Raw genomic sequence first — 19,544 nt, 5'->3', positions numbered from 1 at the left:
GGACGTGGGGCTTTGCTTGGAGCCTATAATGTAAATATCTCTGTGCTATGCTTTTAAGAAATTCCTGGCCATGTATGGCCTGGAGGTGTGTGCCCATGCCAGTGTTGCCAAAACCTCCCTTTCCCATTTAGACTTGACTGGTTTTAGAAGTCCTTCAAAGAAAGTATGATGAGTGAGGCTTCATCTTCTGTTGCAAGAGAGTTGAGAAGTTTTATTACAGTATCAGAGGCAGTTGAATCATGAGCAGTTGTGTGAATGATTGATGTGGAATGTTCTGCAGTTCTTTCTAAAATTTGAGTATGCATTTTTTGGGAACCAGAGGTTTTTGTCACTGAAAATGTTCATTTTGATGATGTTCAGGAGCTTCATAGATTGTTGTTTGTGAAGATAATCATTATCTGGCTCAGCCCATTAACAAGTGCAGTCCCTTGTGACTGGTTCATTGCTTGGAGTGTCTGTCCCATCACTCTTACAGTGGTGTCTTTTTCTCAGAGTTCTTTGAAGAGTGCATCCGCAATGCCGAGCTGGAGGCCAAGATGCCTGTGATCATGAAGAACTCCGTATACATCCACAAGGCTGCCACTCGTCGCATAAAGAGCTGCCGCTTCCGCTGCCGGAGAACCAGTACTTCATGGAATGACAGTAGGTATCAGGCAGCTTTTTAATCTCTGTTCTGCAAGAGCAGATACGTGCAGATGGGGCTGACAGAACAGTAAAGTCTCGAAAGATCATCCGTATTTTGTATTCCTTAGTAGTAGAATGGAGCTACAGTGCTACTTGGAGCTTCCTTTCCCAGAGAGGAGGCACTGAGCCTGTGTACTTGTTGCCTGTTTCTTTATGTATGTTGAAAGCTAACTGCTGTGATGGTTCCGGCCCCCCAAAAAACATGCTTAAATATGACTTCATTGGAATGCTTAATCACAGACTAAGTTAAGTTGGAAGGAACACCTGGACATTGTTGAATCCAATCTGGTGTTCAGAGTGGCTACTTGCAAGGTTAGATTAGGTTCTATGTAGCACCTCAAATCAGAGGCAGCTGTAAAGAAAAGTGTGTTTCCATGCTGCCAGCATTTTCCTCCTCTGAACACAGTAAGGTAAAGCTGTTAAAGCAAAATGGTTAGCTCATCCCCTGCCAGGTGATCACATGGCTTGTGTGCTCTAGTGAAGCTTTATCTTCAGTCTGTGTCCCTGATGGAGAGTGCTGACCTTTCTGTGCTGTTCTTGTTTCAGTGAAGCAGTCCCAGTCCTTCATCTTCTCGCATGCTGAAGCTGAAAACATTGAAGAGCTGAAAGAAGCAGCCAAAAGACTGAGCCGGGACCAGCGCTTCAGGAAAACTATCTATCAAATCATGAGGTCGCACAAGGATTCTGCTTCAGGGGACAAAAAGTGACTCTTCTTGGGAGGGGGCTTCTGAGCTCAACTTGCCATTCAGCTCCGCAAAAGTTATGCCCTTGGGCACTAGGGTCAGAAGGGAGATTTGCCCTTTGGTGGGGAAAGTGGGGTAAAGTTGTGTGTAGGCAATCCCCTCAGTTAGTGGCTTTGCTTTCATTTGAATGCTCCTTGTAGCCTGGCAGGCCTTCTCTACTGATCACTCCAGATCTGTTTGCTTCAGCTGCTTACATTAAGGCGTGTTTTGCCAAGATGCCACAGTCAGTGTTAAACCACAGACCATAGGTTAAGAAAGGCCTCTTCTTTCCTTTCCTATCTAGTCTGTCTGCCAAACACAAGTGCTTCTGAGAAAGCCCTTTATCAGCCTATGTTCCAGCTAGTGTAACCTCCCCAGCAGGACACAGCTTACCCCTTTCTGCCTGATCCTCTCTAGGAAAGGGCTTGCTCCGTACCCCCAGTCAATCAGCACTTCTGTGGGACACAGGCTGAAAACTGCAGCAGTCCCAGCATCCCAAGCACAGGCAAAAATATCAAACACAGGGCAACTTCTTGTCTTGATGCTACATCATTTCAAGCAAACAGCAGCAACACAAGGTGAAGACAACCTGAGGATGCTGAGGATTTGGCTCCAAGGAGGATCATGTACAGAGAAGAGCTTATAGGTAACTCAGTGGCATGGATGCAAGCTGTAGGGAGGGTTGTGTTGTGTTGACTGTGGGCAGAACATTCTGGGGTCACCTTTGCGTATTTTTTGCACTGGGACATCTAGCTGTGTTGGAACAGATATGTGCTGCAAATGTTATCTATAGGCAGCATCAGTGTAGAGAAGCCCTTGACTCAGTCCTGATAGTTTCATCAACACCTCTGTAAAACAAGTTGGAGGGCAGGAAAGTGAGGACTGTCCAGCAACAAATCCCACTACCACTTCAAGAATTAAACATTGTCAGCAGCAAGCTCCTACAGGGCTGTGGAGGTGGGGAAAGTCACCAGAGGAGAAGGGTTGATGCTGGGTGGAGGAGCATACTCTGAGGGTGTGATGCTCCTGAATGGAGTCACTCTGGTGTGACCAGAGGAAAAGCATTGAAAACACAGCCTGTACTTTCCATGTCAGTCAGTCACTGACCAGTATCCTTCTGCCAGGCAATGGGAGGTTTTAAAGAATCAGAAGATCCAGCACTGAAGGCTGACATTTTTGTGATGATTGATAAGTGATGTGGTAGGAGAAGAGAATTTCCAACCTTCCTTAGCATACCTGATCCTTCTGTGTTGTTTCCACTTGTGCTTGCATGCTAGAAAGCCACAAATGAATTCTGGCTCCTACAAGGCTGAAGGGCTGTGAGAAAACAATACAGAGCTGGTTTTCCCCTTTATGCTGTTCTCACATCATCTCTAGCTATTTTCCAGTTACAATATCTATATTATATGATGCTGGTAGGGACAGAATAAAGGACAGCTAGGGAATGTATCTGTAATTCAGGCAGTTAGGAAAATCATCTTGTGGGTTGGAATGCAGGGCCTTTGTTCTATTACCATCAAAGCCACAATATCAGACCTTACAGAAGTATTGTATGCAGGAGGTAGCCACATCAGGTCTTCCTTAACTGTGCATATTGACAGCAATAAATAAATAAAAGTTATGCTGACACTAGAACGAATTCCTGTGTGTTCTTGATACACTGTCACTGAAATGATGTTAAATTGTCTCTGCAGGAGTTCAAATAAATTCTGACACACTTATTTACTGCCAGTGCAATTCCTCTGCTTCACTGAGTTTTTGTGTTACGTGGTGCATGTGAAAAGCTTTCACCTTTGCTACCCACTTCCACTTTTAAATGTGTAGAAAGTTAAAGCACCAGCCATCTCTCTGTGTAACCAGCAAGGCATGCCCTAAGCCACCTGTGATGAGGTGCTTGCCATCAGTCATTCTTTGCTGCACAGGAATCTACTACCCTGTAAGCTCCAAGCTCCCTGGCAGAGTCAACATGGAGGTGGGTCTATGCACCATAGCATCTTAATTAAGTGGCTCTCTCCTTATTCTGGTTAAAAGGACACAGAAATTATTGATTTCAATGTTATCTGTGTATTTTTAATGCAATGCAGTAACAGGAGGATGGCTTAGGGAGCAACCCACGTCTGTTCAAACAACTTCCACTAGTAATTCTAGGTTAGATTGCTTTCTCCTCCTGGGAAACCTGGGAATGTGATGAGAACTCCCTCCACTGAGAGAGTTGTCTAAATTGTTTTCTTGTGTCTGAGGACAGGAGAAAATATAGGATGGTTTGCACCTCTAAGATTTCACTTTTGAAGTTGCAGAACAGCTAGATTGTGGCCATTCTTCCACCACCTCCACCTTCTGGCTAACACCTGGGAAATTCTCTTCTGTCTTCCCTGTTGTCCCTTTCAGAGACACTTTAAAATTTGTGGACACTGCCAAACGTGAAGCCTTCTGATTCTTCTCTGCATTGTCTTGCCTACTTTTCACAGTGTGAAGAGTGGTTCCCATTAAGGTTTAACTAACCAATTTAAGGGTTAATTTCATCCTCCTTGTAAGACACACAGGCTCTTTCAGTCTCTAATGAGATAGAGGGATTCCTGCCCAAGGCTGGGGCTTTGGCAGCTCCCCTGGTGCCCACTGCCCCAAGGCTTTACTCTTGCACAGAAGTAAATGGCAGAGAAAGGAAGGCAACCACAGCCCTATTGCCCCCCCATCTGTGCTGCTTCTAAAGCAGAGAAAGTGGATAAGAAACGGAAATTGCCCTCGGGGTCAGAAGTCAATAGTAAATGGTTGCTGGTGCTGTTATGCATTGTTGTGCATGGCACATAAGTGACACAGGCTGGTAGCAGTTTTCAGCTACAGAGCATGGCTTTTTTTTTTTTTTTTTTTTTAGCTCCAGATAGTAGGCAGGCTTTCTGCTTAGGACTTAGTGTAATATTGGCATATCTCTATGGAAATAAGATGATAGTTTTCTGTAGAAACAGTCTGTTTTGAATGCTGTTCAGCACAGTCACTTCTGGTGGTTACTAGAGGGACAGAAGATGGCTCATGCTGTGTTTAGTAAGGAGAAGTTTGCTCCCAGGAAAGTGGTCATGCTTTGAAAGTCTTGACCAAAGCTGAGGCTTGCCTGGATGATTAGTACTCTTGGTTCTCCCCTGGTGTGCCTGTGAAGGGTGTATTATTTGTAACATCTTCTATCTGGTGCACTTGGCACAAGAACAATTCTGCAGTTTTTCACCTAGTCTTTGTACAATTTTTTACCCACCTAGTCTGAGCATGGCCTTGAATGGGAGAAATGATCAAGCCAGAGGAACTGCTGTAGCTAACTCACCTGAGAATTGGGTCTGAGGTGGACTGTTGGGGTGACAGGTCACCATGAGCTTGGCTACAACGTGTGGTTTGTTAAACAACCTGCAGTGTCTCTTTGTGCCCTGAGATAACATTCCTTTTACCATATTAAGTAACATTTCTTTCTTACCGCAGGCTTAGCTCCGTAGCCAAAATGCAGAAAGATCTGACTGAGTACTCAGTCAGGTCACTGAGTCCTTTCTGCTCCTTGCAGGATACGCTGTAGGGCTTGAACCAAAATGCATGGTTTTGGTTGTTTGGGTTTTTTTCCCAGTGTTGGCAGATCTGGCGCTTTACAGGAAGAAAAATTATAAAGGCCATTTTGTGGGGGTAACAAAGGCACCTTTTTCTAACTCAGAGGTGTTGCAAATAAACTCAGCAGGATCATGTGTCCTTATTTTGCTGTATCCTGAAAAGCGCAAACTTTGCATTGCTTAAAATAATAAGTGAATTCTGCTTACTCTTCAGTTCTTCTTGACTGCACCCCTGCCTCAAACCTCCCTGTGGAAACCACCCAAGAAGAGAGGAACGTCTTCTCCTAGAGCTGCTGCTCCCATCTGTTTCTTCATCATTAATTTTGGGGGCAGGAGGGAGCTCCTGTTTTCCTGTTCCTCCATACATCAGTGCCTGCCTGCAGGAGATGCAGCCCCTGCTCCTTTGACATGAGGAAAAATAGGTTGTTTTTTGTTGTGGGTTTTTTTCCTAAGTTCTTCAAAACAGAAATAAATATTTTTAGCATCTCCCTCTTAATAAGGAGGCTTGAAAACAAGCTGTTTATGGTGGGTGTATGGCTGGAGGCTTTTGTTAGTCACTGCTGGAAGCACAGCCATGAACAGGGCTATAGCACATTTGGCAGAGCTCTGTCTTTGGGACAGTTCACAAGCACTCAAAGTCCTTGAGTGACACAGGTAAGCTGTGCTCTTAGGTGCACTCATCTCAGCAGCAATCAAAACAAAACACCAAGAAGGTGGGAATGCTGTGGCTTTTGTAGCAAAGTAGAGAAGCAGGCTTAATGCAAAGATTGCCAAAGATTGATTAGATTACAACTTGCTTGGGAGGAGCCACTGCTTTAATTTCTCCCTTCTTTTCCTGACTCTGACAGAGGTACAACATGTGTGCTTGCTGAGGGTGAGGGGAAGGTGAGGCGGCTTCAAGAGGAACGATATTGAAAGGTAGGAGTGCAGCAGGTGTGACTAAAAACTAGAGCGCTGCTGATAGTGAGTTTGTGTGTTTAAAAAATAAACAAAGTTTGTTCTGTGGCAAGTGCATTTCAATAACCAAAATATAGCTGTTCTATTTTTCAGTAATCAAAACCTACTTTGGGTCCCAACTGAGGAGTGTAGCCCTAGGTGCTCAGAGAAAAGGGGTATGTGGCTAAGGCCCTTTTTTCCTCTCCCCAGCTTGCATGGGGCATGGCCCAGCCAGGTGATGCAGGGATGTGGCTTACTGTTGTTATTCTTTGTGGGTAGCTGTGTGTATGGAGAGGTGGCTTAGGCAGGGGAGAAGTCAGTCTTTTGATTCTGGAAAGCTTTTGGGTATCTCAGCATTGCCTGGAAGAGGTTGGATATTGCTGTAGCTCTCAACGGATTTGGATGTTCAGAAACTCCTCTAGCCTGGAGCAGAAGCCTTCTAGATCCCTCTCTGATCAAGTACGTAGTACGCCAGAGAGATGCTGCAACCCATGAGGGGATACAGGGAATAGCAGTAAAAGCAGACGCTCAGTTTTCTTTCTGCTTCTGCTCCTTCTCTTAAAATTCTCTTGTAGTTTCCTCCCTTTCACAAATACCGGCCAGGTGTGGTCTGATGTGCAACTTATTTTAGATTAAGAGAAAGAATGTGCAGGCAGAGCTGTCTTTTATTCCTGGTATAGGGGGAATGTGGGCTCCAAAATGAGGACAGAAAATTCTCATCCATTCAAAGGTACTACAGATGGGTAAAATAAGTGTGCTTATCACATGTATCAAGCTTGGATGAGGGGGAGTAGTGAGACCCACTGTACTTGAAGCTTGGAGCCAGACTGCAGAAAGGGAAAATTAGTTTGTTTGGAGATGTTTTAGCCCCTTGCTTTGACTGATGCTGAAGGAGCTAGAAGAGAAGGTGCACACTAAGTCCACTTCTAGTGTGTGGCTGGCTCCTGGTGCTGGCATGGAATTAGATTTGATGGCTGCTCACTATACAGAAAATCTCTCCAGCTGTGACCAACTGCTGCTGCATTACAGCCTTGTTCAAAAGCAGTCATGGTGGTTGTGGCTCCAGGGAGCACTCTCAGACCTGTATGTCCCAAAAGATGTGCATGACACCCCTCTCAACTAAACTCACAGTGACTCAACATCATGGGACTCTTTGGCTTCCCCTTGCAAGTGGGTATGAGCTCAGTTTGCAGCTCTGTGCTGCAACCCAGGAGCAGAGAGCCCTGTGGCCACTGATAGAGCTGCTTCTGCATCTCAGCCTCCCAATGCCTCTGACCTGTTGGATTCCAGCACAATAGGGCAGACCCTGACACTGAGCTTTTAGCAGCAGAATGGAAGGAGGGTGTTTAACAAGGCAGCCTTACGAAAGGTCACTGGGAGCAGGCGTGGGAGCTATCCCATTCTTTTCCCAAAGAGAGAAGAGCATCTCCTGATTCCCTACTTCTATTGTGCTCTGCTATAAGCATCTAGGTTGGCTCCTAAGTGCAGTGCAGGGAGGATCTAGAGGCTGGATGTCAAGGGAGCTGCGCCTTAGCTCTGCTTCATTCCCAGTGCAAGAGAGAAAGGCAACAGAGAACAGTTGCTTTCCAGGTGAATGGGAAAGAAAGAGCAGACCTAGTAGGGAAGAAAAGAATAACTATTGTGGATAGCACCTTGTCAAGGAATGAAGTGTCTTGATTATCTTCTTTTTCTTGTCCAGACAGGAGTTTGCAGGCCTGAAATATGCTTCTGGGCCTTGGTTCTGGTGCATTCCCCATACCAGGAGTTTCAGTCCTGTCTGTACTTAAGAAGGGTCACAAAATTAGCAAACAAAAACTGCTTTACACAGCGAATGTACTCTCCTCCCTGCTTATCCAACTCTCCTTAGCTTTGAGCAGGATTGTAAGGGGCAAGCTGGCTTCTCCTTGCCTTCCCCTCCAGCCTGCTCCCTCGGCTTTCTGTTTGTTCTTTGCCTAACTGTGGCTAACTGTATCTCCCTGAGGTGGAAATTAGCATCACCCCGGTGGGCTTTGTGGCACCGAGGAGCCACAGGAGGACAGTTCTGCCCTAGACAGAGGGGAAGCCCACCCTGCCATGGTGGAGCTGGCAGGGCTGCTCTCCTTGAAGAGAGCAAAGGAGGTGAGACATGGCCTCAGAGTTGCTCATGGTTTTGTCGTAACACTGGTTTCCTGTCCAGAAATATTATTCGTCCTACTCCAAAGTCTTTCAGACTTGAGCGTTTCATGCAGAAAATGCACAGTGATGGGCAGTGAACACCCCAGGCTCTTAACCAGGCACTTTCCTTCCCTGCTTCACAGCCCACCTCACACATGGTTTTGGGCCAAGCCCTTGAGTGCAGAGCTGGGCAAGGGGTTGCCTGGTGTCCCCTCACCTCGGACCTGCAGTGTAGGTCCTTTCGGGGTCTGTGGGCCAGGTCCTGTCCCAGGGTGTTTCACAGGGGCGAGAGGCAGGCTGAGGAACCAGTGCGTCCACCAAACCAGTCTGAGCTTTCACTGGGAGGCTCAGGGGGCCTGTATTTAGTGAGTTGCTGGCATCACGTGTCCCTTGCAGGCTGCTAATGAGCAGTGAATCCAACTCACCCCTCCACACTATACATTTACATACATATGTGCACATGAGTGCATACAGAGATACACACACACATACATTAAAGATGCATATGAAATGTGTATCTCAAACATATGTCATCTATCTAAAGAAATATTTCATAATGAGGCTTTTCTTTTTATTTTTCTTGTTTTCCCTCAAAATAATTTGCCCCAAAATAATTTGTCCAAAAGTAATTTCTGATTTTTCCTTTTAGGCGGAGAGAAGACTGGAAAGTTTTACCTTCAGATGAAGCTTGGTGTGCTTTGTAATTAAAGGTGACCCTGAAGGCTGTCTCTCTACTGTAGCTGCCATTGCCAGACTTACAGAGAAAGCCATGTGTGGGCAAACAGCCCTGGTAAGGACAACAGCCTGTTAATCCTGCATTAGGGACACTTCTGCGCCTCCACCTTGCAGCAGCCAGGTCAACTGTGGCCTCAGCTTTTCCAAGTCTTTCAGCAACCTGCTCAAGACAGACAGCTGAGCGTTTTTCCAGCTGCCCTGCATGAGGGTCACTGGTGGTGGCAGCTCCCATCACGGCCAGGCACACAGCTCCAATGTGCAGAGCAGTGCTGGAGAAAGGGGCAAGCAGCCTGTTCCAGAACAAGGGCTGGAGCACGAGGCTTGGGGCTGACGCGGGTTTTGAAGCCAGCACATAGGGAGCCTGACGTGCCCTTTTCCTTGCTGCTGCCTTTCTCTGGGTAAACAGTCTCAGATCACAAAGACTATAAAACTAGTGCATTTCCTAGCATCATGTAAATAAGTCAGGTCAGACAGCTGGTGTGCCAGAAATGTCCTCAACATTTTCCTATCCGCATGATTTAACAAACTGCAACTAAGTATCCTAAGAGCCCTGGAAAAACATTACCCCTACATGCATCAGAGATGTTTTAAGTATCTCTCAACCACTGAAAAGAAAACAAGAAACTGTTTCCTGGGAGGCAGTGGTGTGTGTCCAAGACAGTGGGCTCATGGGGAAGATGGAGGGACAGAACTATTGAGTTCTTGTAGCTGCAGTGAAGCAAAGAAGAGGTAGTGTTTGCTGGTTTAAGCTGTTTTGCAGAATAATTGGCTTGCACTCTTACTACTGCTGTAATGGGATAGCCAGAGAATCAGAAGCTGTGGCTGCTTCTGCAGTAGGAGACATGAATTATGGAAGAATGAGGCTGTGTTGTATAAGGTCAGGAGACAGTAGCACAGACAGGATTATATTCTGCTTTTTCTCTGCCTGTCCATATGATGTTTGCTGTGGTAAGGTGTGAGTTCCTGAAGTAACATGGAATGAATTCTGTCTCCTTTCTAAGGAGAAATGGGTCACTATTTGCCATCCCCACAGCCCTGATACCCCAGCCTGCCACATTATGGATGCTAATTATAGTAGTAAAGCCATGACTTCAGCTCACTTTCTGGAGGGTGCATGTGGAGAAATGTGAATTATGCAGAAGTGGGATATGGGTACTCATCTTTGGATGGACAGCTGTGTCAAACACAAATCAGATTTTACTTTATGGAATCTGCTTTCTCCTTAATCTTCAGAGATTTATTGAAAAGACCACTACATTCTCTAATCTCTTCTCCTGCCTGCCACAGACAAGTACATTTCACCTACTTACCATTGGATAAATTTTAGTGTCATTCTTAATCTGTGGTGAAAAAGGCTCGGGAATAGATCTGTAGCATGTCATCTCTGGCACTTATTAGGGATTTCCCCACCTGTGTTAAGTGCTGCCTGGACCTACACACACCCCGGCACAGACCCTCCAGGAGGTATTCAGGAGCAGCAGCTGGCTGGGGAGCAGGTGGGCTGGCAAGCCTCCATGGCTTGGCTGTGCACTGAGAGCTGGAAGGCAGAGGAGTTCCCAAAGGAAACCTGGCAAACACAGCTGGCATAACCAGAGCAAGGGGAAGGAGAGGAATAAGGGTGCTTGGTGGGAGGGAGCCTGTCTCACATAGCAAGAAGAATCTTGAGACCACACCATTTTTCATGGAGCTAGCACCATTAATAGGGAAAAGAAGGAAAGCAGTGGCTGGCCCAGGCCCTTACACTCACTGCTGGAGGGACTATATTTAATTACATACATTTTCCAAATATCTAAATACATATGGATCATTTTTTGGGGAAGACGAATTGTTATCCAGGCTAGTCACTGTAGTCTTTGGAGGCTGAGGGCCGGTGAATCCTCTGTAAGAGATGATCCTCTTCCTGGTGCTCATGCTGTCATCTGGAGCATAGTGGAAATGTAGAGATGTCATGAGTAAAATCTAGTTGTAGGGAGGAGGTGAAGCTCAATGAAATGGGAAAATTAGTAACTAGAGCTCTGTGGGAAGAGAAGGGAGCTCATGCCATCCTCCAGTTGACCTGGTGAACTTGTGTAGCCATTGGCCTTCTTGAGAAGCAGCCTATAGCTTGAACAGAACAAGTTCTGGGGTGCAAACCCACAGCCACGTTCCTGTGGAGAGAAACACATATAGGACAGGTAGAGCAGTGTTTAATTTCCATGTGGTTAAAAGGGGTCCTTTCCTATATGTGCTCTAGAGCAGAGATGTGGTTTTTGTGAAGGGGTTATCCAGCTTTCTGCTATGGACAAAGTGACACTGAAACCTGGGTTGTGGTGGCTGCAGATCCTGGAGCTGCAGGGACGGTGGCTGTGGGAGGGACACTGGGGAGAGGCCCCTGGCAGAGAGTAAAGCAAACAGTTCTCAATGTATGTTCCCCCCTCTCTGTACTTGAGAGTCACTTAATGGAGGGAGGGATTTTTTTTTTACTAATTAAGAATATAGAAAGATACATAATGTCAGATTTCCCCAAAGGCAACAGAAATTCAGGTGGGAAAGGGAGGGGAGTTGAAGAGCGGCAGTCAAGTGGAAAATCTAAAGCTTTATTAGTGTTCTGTTTTCCACATGGAGTACTGTGGGGTTTTGTCTCCTTTGCCTGAGATAAGAGGTGAGGAAAAAGCACCTTTATTTGTAGCTAACTCATCCAGGTCCCTTGCAGGGCAGGCAGGTTCCTTACTCCACCTGCCAGTCCTGCCTGTGTCTCTGCTATGCCTTAGTTCTTAGGTTGGAGGTGGGTGTATGGAAAGGGCACTGATGTCTGTGCCCTGCCCCAGGAGAATGAACAGCACACACATAACCTCAGTGAGTCCTTCTTTGGGGGACACACACACTTCAGATGCAATGCACTCAGCTCAAAAAAGCTTCAACTACAACCTGTCTATCTAGCTTGCTTTCCTACGAAAATGAGGTGTTGGCAGTTGCTCACTCTCTTCCATCTCCCCACACTTGTGACCTCTGTCCACCAAGCTTAATAGAGACAGAGATCTCAAAGATGATCACACCCTTCCTGTTTCAATCTGAAAGTAATAAAAACATTTTATTTTTTATTTATAGCTGAAGAACAGTGGAATTTGCAAAGCAGGCTCTGGGTTAATCTTGTGCTTTGAGGTGGGAGCTGCTTCTCTCGCATCCCACACCAATGCTGCCGGAAGCATCTCTTGCTGGAAAGACGGAGGAGAGCAGCGCCTCTGGCTACAGCATAGCCCTTGCTGTCCCCAGGTAAGGCACAGAGACTTGGCAAGGTGTGAATGTTTCACAGAGAAATGATAACAGCTATTGGCCTTTAGGGAGCAGCTGGACTGCAGAAGGCGAGATGCGCTGAGGAAGGTGACAAAATGTCATTTGATTGCTTAGCTGCTTTTGAAAGGCACAACAAGAAAGATTTACCACGTGTGTAATTTTAACCAGTCTTAGGGACCTGGCCTCTTGACTAAAGTGGAGAGATGAGGATTCCTCCTCTGCAGTTACTGCTATATATGTGACTGCGAAGGAGTCACCTGGAGAGCTGTAAGCTGTTTGTATTGCCCAGCTTTGGGTAGAGAGCCTCACCTTCTCAGCCTTTTTCTGTAACCTCAGCTTATGCCTTCCCCTTCTATGAAAAGGAGCTGGTCTCCAGTGGCCACCAGGCAAGAGACCATGGCTCATTCTTCCTGGCTGCGTGCAGAGGGTCTTGAGGTGCTCACAGCACAGCTGCTGGAGCTGATGCCCTGTGCTAGTTCCTAGTAAGAACCTGGTTTCAAAGCTCACTGTGTCAGGAGTTTTCCTCATTCTTTTATGGTGGCAGAAGACCTGAACTCTTTATATTTAAATCTCAAATGAAGAGTTTTTCCCCCACTGGCTTGAGTTGCCCTCTGGCAGCTGTGTGGTGAGCTGTGGGACTGGCAGGCCTTGCAGCTCTGCCCCAACAGGCCGGCTTATGTGGGAATGGGACTTCCCACCTTCTGATGAAACTGAAGCATAGGATCTATGCCTTCTGAAACCATATTTCTAGATAAATATATTTCCCCCGAGGTCACTTCTCTTTTGGCCCTGTCTTAGTGCTCAGTTAGTTATTCACAGTCTCTTTAGTACACAGTGCCAAATACATCCAACCATCAAAACCTTTCGCTCTCAGACGGACAGGTTTGGCATAGGAGGTGTTTATGGGAGGGGGATGTGTGTACACAAAACTGCGTACTATTTTTCCTGTGTTTATCTTTCTCTGCCACCAAGAGGCATCTTGGGGCATGTGGGAAAAGGCACACTACACTTTCATAGCATCCTAGCAGCATTACTCCCCCCGGAAACAGCAATAAAGCTGTGGCCTGTGGGCTTGCAATGTCAGTTCAGCTCCTCATTTTGTTCCAAGCCCTGGCTGCGTTATCTGTCAGGAAGATAATTCCCTGACCTTGTGGTCAGGGGATGAGTGCTTTGCTTAGTGATTAAGCCACTGCAGTAGATAGCATGCCGTGCTTAATCCCTTCGGTAGCTGGTCCCGGGGGGGGGGGGGGGGGGGGGGGGGGGGGGCAGGAGGAGTTGCAAAAATACAGCGGCTTGTGATAGGTCTGAAGACCTCAGAAACGGTGACAACACTGCAGAAACTGTGGCTGTATGTGCCCATCCTCCTAAGTTCATTTGGTGGCAGACTGGAAAACAACCAACATATCTAGGGCACTATTTTATCAAGTGATAGAGCCATATGGTGCAAAAACCCCACAGTTGTCTGAGGGCTTAGGCATGTCAGAAATCAGGGAGTCCCTTTGCGTATTGATCCTGTCTGCTAGCTGGCATATATAAAAAGAAGGTTCATAATTATTTTTCCTCTACTCTGTCAATGGGGGAAGGGACTCTGAATAAGCAACTAATCCTGATCTGAACTGGGGAAGGATGAGATACAACCTTTCCTGCTGGGATATGGCTGTGAAGCATGCAACTGGCATGCTGGAAAGCCCCACAAACCTGCCTTAATGTCCAAGCAAGTGCAGAAAATGCATCAGAGCATGGATACATGACCAAAGTTCAGGTTGTACAAGTTGAGGGTTGAAGCCCAGTCTCCCAGTGATATTTAGGGTCCTGTCTGCAAGTGAAATCAGAGTGAGAGCTTTGACTGACAAAGTCTGACCCAGGAGGTTTCATCCTCCCAGACAGAATTCTGTCCCCCTCTTTTCGCTGAGATTCTGTCTCTTGCCCCTACCAGAGAAGGAGAAGATGAGGACATGAGTCCACACCCAGCTTGCCAGCAGCGGAAACACTATCTTCCTTGAGAGAGAACCCTTGGGTTTTTTTGAGCAATCCTTTCTTCCCAGGCTGTCACTGAATAGTTAAGGATTATGATTCCCTTTTAATCTGGCTTTTCCCTTTCAGAAGGTCTCTGCCCTCTTTGGAAACAGCCCCAGCCTCAGTTTTCCTCTGGCTGTGGTGTCACCTCTGTTGGACACAGGAATGTGCTAATTGTCACCATGTGCTTGCCTTTGGGCAATTGACCTTAACAGGCATAAAGCCAATCCCGTGGTCTGAATTGAAATGGTTGCTTACAAATAAAGCCCTGTATTGATCTGGTCTTTGTGCAACACTGCCAGCCATCAATCCAGTTCCCTAAAGAGAACTGGACTATATTTCTTTGCTGTAATGCCATCATAGTTGGAACGTAGTCTTGAACAGCTTTTCTACAATTCTCCACTCCAGCCAACTCCAACCCACTTTGGAAAACACCGTTCCTTTCTTACCTGAGGTCCTCAATACTTCCCACCATTCTTCATTCCCTGAGGGTATCCAAAATGTGTGAAGCTGTTTGGTCATGTACATCTGTTACATGAAACCTGTAAACCAGATCTCCTATGATTTTAAGGTTATCTAAAGGTCTCATTTTGTAATTTCTTTCTTCTCATTCACATTCAGCAATTTCCTTTCCTCTGGGGAGTAATTCTGCCCCTTTGCATTTATGCCTCCAACTTCCCCATAGAAAATACTTATGTTTAAATTATACATCTGATACACAGATTCCCTGGCCAGCCTTGCCTGATCGCAGGATGCCTCCCTGTACCTGAGGACATTGCGGTGTGTTGTCATGGAGAGGACTCAGACAGTATTATTAGGTTAGCAGGTACTGTACAGCATGAGAGTTTATACAGCAGTGGTATCAGGGCAGACTGGAATGACCCCTATGGATTCCAGGAGACTCTGCAGAAATTCCCCTGGTAGCTTACAGTAAATTTCTGTGCATTTGGGGACTTGCAGCCTGTGACTGAATCACGTGGCATCTGCATTATAGTACAGCGTCTTTGCAGGGAGGGATCTGCAGGTTCCCTGAGACTGCAGGAGCTGTAAGAAATCTCTAGAGTCGCACAGTGTAGTCTAGTCAGAGACACTCAGAGAGTACAGTAGCTCTGGCTATGAACATCATCGCCTTCAGGAATCTCTACTTCTACAATTTTCCAATGGAACCATAAATAAAATGTATTGAAATATCTGATTCTGCAAACAGATACATGCAGGTTCTTTGAAATACTGTAGGAATCAGAGAAACCTTCTGTTACAAGACAGAGTGCCTTCTGCCTGGAAGATATTAGGACTCACAGCATCCAAGAGACGTAAGCTGGAGTGACAGCTACCATGCAAGTGATATGTAGTGTACCTACAGCTAACCTAAGATGTCAGGTGCTCTAGTGTTACATAAAGCCCTGAAGCCCTCAGCTTGCCTACCTGCCTAGATTTTCTGAAAGCAGGTAGGTCACCTCTGGTTTACTGAAACAATCCTCCCTTGCTTTACTTCCTGCTGAGCAGCAGCAGGTGAAACTAATAGCAGAAAAAGCAATGCCATGACTCAGATGTTGCATTATATCTAAAATTCCTGTCATGACAGGTCATGCAGGCCTATATAAGCTAATTATGAATTTACTGGTAGAATTCAGGTCATAAGGAGAAGCTGGTGATGGTGGCGTTAGGATGGATGTATCTTAGGATGCCAGCCTGTCCCCAAAGCACCTGTGCATGATATGATGATGATTGCAGAAAGGAAAGCTTCTCTCTCATGTAAGAAGGGACACTGCTTCCCATGACAAGCACTGGTCTAAGTGTGGAGGGCAACACTTAAGCACTTCTTCTGGGGCTGCTAGTGCTCGACCTGTTCATGGTACACTGTCTGAAGTGTAAATTAGCAGTGGTAATGATAATCAAAAATAAAACAGTAGCATCCCTTTGCTATGCTGCAACACCCAAGTCCTTCTCTAGATGTTTGATCTACACCACTCAAAGCCCAGATTCAGACAGTTCCTGTAGTTGCTCACGCACAGACATGCCCCAGATTAAGGAAGAGCAAGGCAAATTAGTTTGGTTGAAGCCTCTACAGATAAGTGGAGACTTGGCTGCACCCTGTGGTCAGCTCCCCAGGTACCTTGCTAGAGGCAATGGGAGCAGGAGCTCAGGATTAAACTGGCTAGGAAACAAGGACAGCTTGAATCAGGTGGGAGCTGAAAATGGTGCAGAGGCTCCTAGACAGTGCCTGGCTGAGGGTTGCTGAAATTTGATGAGAGCAAACTATCACTCTGCCATCAGGGTTCATGTCAGATGTGGAGTGAGTCCACCCAGGATGGCTGTTCAGTGGTCCCTCTATAGTGAAATTAGTTTCTTTCTGTTCGTGGATCTCATCTATTCCTTGAAATTCGAAGAAATAACTGTTACTGGGAGGTAAACATAAAGCCTGTTTCGTCAGCATGTACAGGAGACAGGTGCACAGGTAGAAAAGCTTGCGAACAGAGTGCCCCCCCTCCTAGGGTCTAAGAAATTGCATGCAACTTGGCACTTAACAAAACTCTCACCTGCTGGCACTATGCTCACAGGGTTTTTTTAAGGAGGGAAAGGAAAATGTCTTTCTGCTTTACCTACACATTTGTGTTTTGAGCTCCCTTCCTCATTTATTTTCCCATCTCTTATAAATCATTAAATAATTGTCAAAAATAGCACAGCCTATTTTGGAGGTGATTAAAAAAGAGAAGAAATTATCCCATCACCCTCTTACAAACCAAAACATTCCCATAGCACCCAACAGACACAGAGCCAAATCTCTTACTCCCTACTGTTTAGCTTGCTGTCTGACAAGATACTTCTGTGCCAGCTGCTCTTCCCCTCAGCTGCACTGAGCTGCTAAAGCAGACATTGCTTTGTAAACACCCAGGAACACAGCGTCCAGCACCAGGGTATTGACAAATTTGTCACCCAGTCTAAAAATATCAACTGTTATGTGACCCTCCCATCCCATTGCCTGGGTACTGTTCAGGCAGGGGGAAATTTCCACCAAGTTCTTGGAAGCATAAGATATACCAAGCCACTGTGATTTGCATAAATAATAAAAGGTTGCATTCATTCCTGGAACAACTCTGCTGGCCCTAGAGAGGTAACTAATGGGATGAACTGGGCCCTGTAAGTTTAATGTGCTGAAAGAAAGTGCTATTTCATGCTGTCATACTTAGACATATAAGTGATTCTAGCTAGCCAGGATGGTATAAGGATACTCAGTCCATGAGTACTCCTTCATTTAACATTTCCATCTGTAGTTCCTGCCCATTTTAGCTAACATATCTTCTTCTCACTGTGCCTCTGTCACAGGCTCCCAGTGCAGCCCTATCTCACCTTCAGGCACCCCATTTAAAACTGTTTCAAGTTTTGGGGGCAATGCCCAGGAGTGGGAGCTGGTGGCTTAAAACCTTCATCCTCCATGAAGCACCAGCTGCAAAACAGGAGCCAGAGGAGCTGCCACGGCAGGGGCACAGGCATATCCCTCCATTGCAACCAGGAGATGTTAATTAGAGGGCTGCATGGGGATTAGGGAGGACTTGAATGAGAGCTCCAGCTAGATCGGGGTGGCCAGCATGGCCCAGGGCAAGTCACATCAATTCTTTCTGCTTCAGTTTGCTTGTACTTAGGCTAGGGGCGATAACTAGTTTACCTCACAGCCAGGTCCTGAGATTAGATGCGGGGAGCTGCGAAAATCACATAAGAACAAAATAGCACTGGCAGTTTTGTTTTGTAACACAGAATAATTCTTACTGCCAGAGTGGTTCTGTAATGCAGAGGGTTTCTTGCTGAATGGCAGGGACTTAGGAGATGAGTGCAAAGTTGCCAGAGAATGATTTGGGTCTTTTCAGACTAGAACCTTACAGTAACAGCTCATGAGCCTCCAGCAAAGAGCCATGCTCAAAGAATAGTCTAAGGACAAAGAAGTCAGACCTAGAACTTAATTTTTTTTCATGCCATAGCTTTAAGAGGCATGTGGGATGTGGGGCCTATTCCATTATGAAGGCTCTGAAGACTGGCATCCCCAGAGTGCTAGTTGCTCTCCATAAATAGAGAATGTGTTTCCAGGTGTCTTGTGTGGAAGAGTTTTGCATTTTTTTCTTCTTCCCAGTGTTTTCTCTTCAAAACATGACCTAATAATATCTCACCAAAAAGAAGGGCAGAGCTGCCCCCGGCCTAGAAGCAGAAGCATTATGATTTTCTTACCATGTCTCAGTACTGGCTCTTTACAGGAGTGCCACTTGCTTGCCAAAGACTTGTGGGGCTGCACTCCCAAAGTGATTGTATTAGGGCTCCATTGGCTCACACTAGAATATGCCTGTACTGCACTGCAAAGTAAATGTCACGGGGCTGATTTCCAGAGGGACTGGGCTAAACCAGTGTCTTCCTCTTCTTCAGCCTTCTTTTACAACTATGAAAGCTAAGTCCAGTCCTAACGAACTAAATTTCCTAGGACATTGACTCAGCAAAGCATTAGAGTTTACATTTGCATGCTTTGAAGGGATACTGCATGATCTGTGAAGAAATCACAAAGCACCTCCCAGAGCACTTCTCTCTCCTGGATGTGGCTGCTGCCATACTAAACAACAGCACAGTTCCAGGTCCACAAAGTAGAACTTTGTGCGAAGACAGTCACAGTCATCATCTCTAATGTGCTGCCTCTAACTAGCTTTGTGTCTCATCCTTACATCTCCCTGCATCTGCTTTAAAACAAAACTCCCAACAAAACAAAAACAAACAAAAAACCCCAACAACAACAACAAAACCCAAAACCAAACCAACAAACCACTTTCAAAATGGTATTTCAACTACTACAGTTTTGCCTTTACCAGCAGAGGAAGAATATCCACAGCTGAAAGCAAATCTTTCTTTAATGTAACAAGTGAAGTGATGAGAAGCTGTCCTCAGGTAGGATATGATCAGCCTGGCTCTCTCTGAGGTCAGTAAGAGAGCAAAGGGTGTCACTTCCCTGATGAGAGCTAGCAGGGGTGGCTCTGGGGCTGTTCTTAGCTGAACTTTTGGAAAACTAGTGGCTGATGGACTTTGTATTGCAAATTTTGTGTTTCCCATGTCTCCCTGTCCAGGCTTGGCTTAATAAAGACATGCACACTGAACTAAGTCCCCTTCCAAACCTGTGTGCACTGCATATTCAGCATTTGTCTAATGAACAGAATTCCCCAGGCATCAAGAGAAATTTTAGCACAGAATGAGCCTGGAGCTCCATAACCATCATAAGAGAAACACAGTAGGTAACCAAGGCAAGAAATCTAATCCTCACACCCCTCTTATGTATGTGGTGAAAGAACTTATTATAAACTGCCTTAAAAATTACCTTGTAAAATATTAACTAGTGATAGTGCAGCTGCTTCTCCTAATAGCTTTTGGACGTATCTGCAAAATTCAACCTTGACAGAGAGATCATGTTTTA

General features: G+C 45.8%; 1 protein-coding gene across 1 annotated transcript in view; it reads left to right on the top strand.

The window, feature by feature from the left end:
• Positions 1-19,544, top strand: part of PLEKHD1 (pleckstrin homology and coiled-coil domain containing D1) — a 67,297-nt gene that overhangs the window by 34,869 nt on the left and 12,884 nt on the right. The window contains exons 13-16 of the mRNA XM_064658297.1: positions 493-642; positions 1,231-4,394; positions 4,427-8,867; positions 11,900-12,064. Coding sequence (XP_064514367.1) covers positions 493-642; positions 1,231-1,391 — 311 coding nt within the window. The 3' untranslated portion in view covers positions 1,392-4,394; positions 4,427-8,867; positions 11,900-12,064. The remainder of the gene's footprint in view (positions 1-492; positions 643-1,230; positions 4,395-4,426; positions 8,868-11,899; positions 12,065-19,544) is intronic.

Source organism: Pseudopipra pipra, chromosome 6 (genome assembly GCF_036250125.1).
Source record: "Pseudopipra pipra isolate bDixPip1 chromosome 6, bDixPip1.hap1, whole genome shotgun sequence".
NCBI lineage: Eukaryota > Metazoa > Chordata > Aves > Passeriformes > Pipridae > Pseudopipra > Pseudopipra pipra.
Note: the sequence above shows the minus strand (reverse complement) of the source record. Positions and strands in the feature narration are given on the sequence as shown.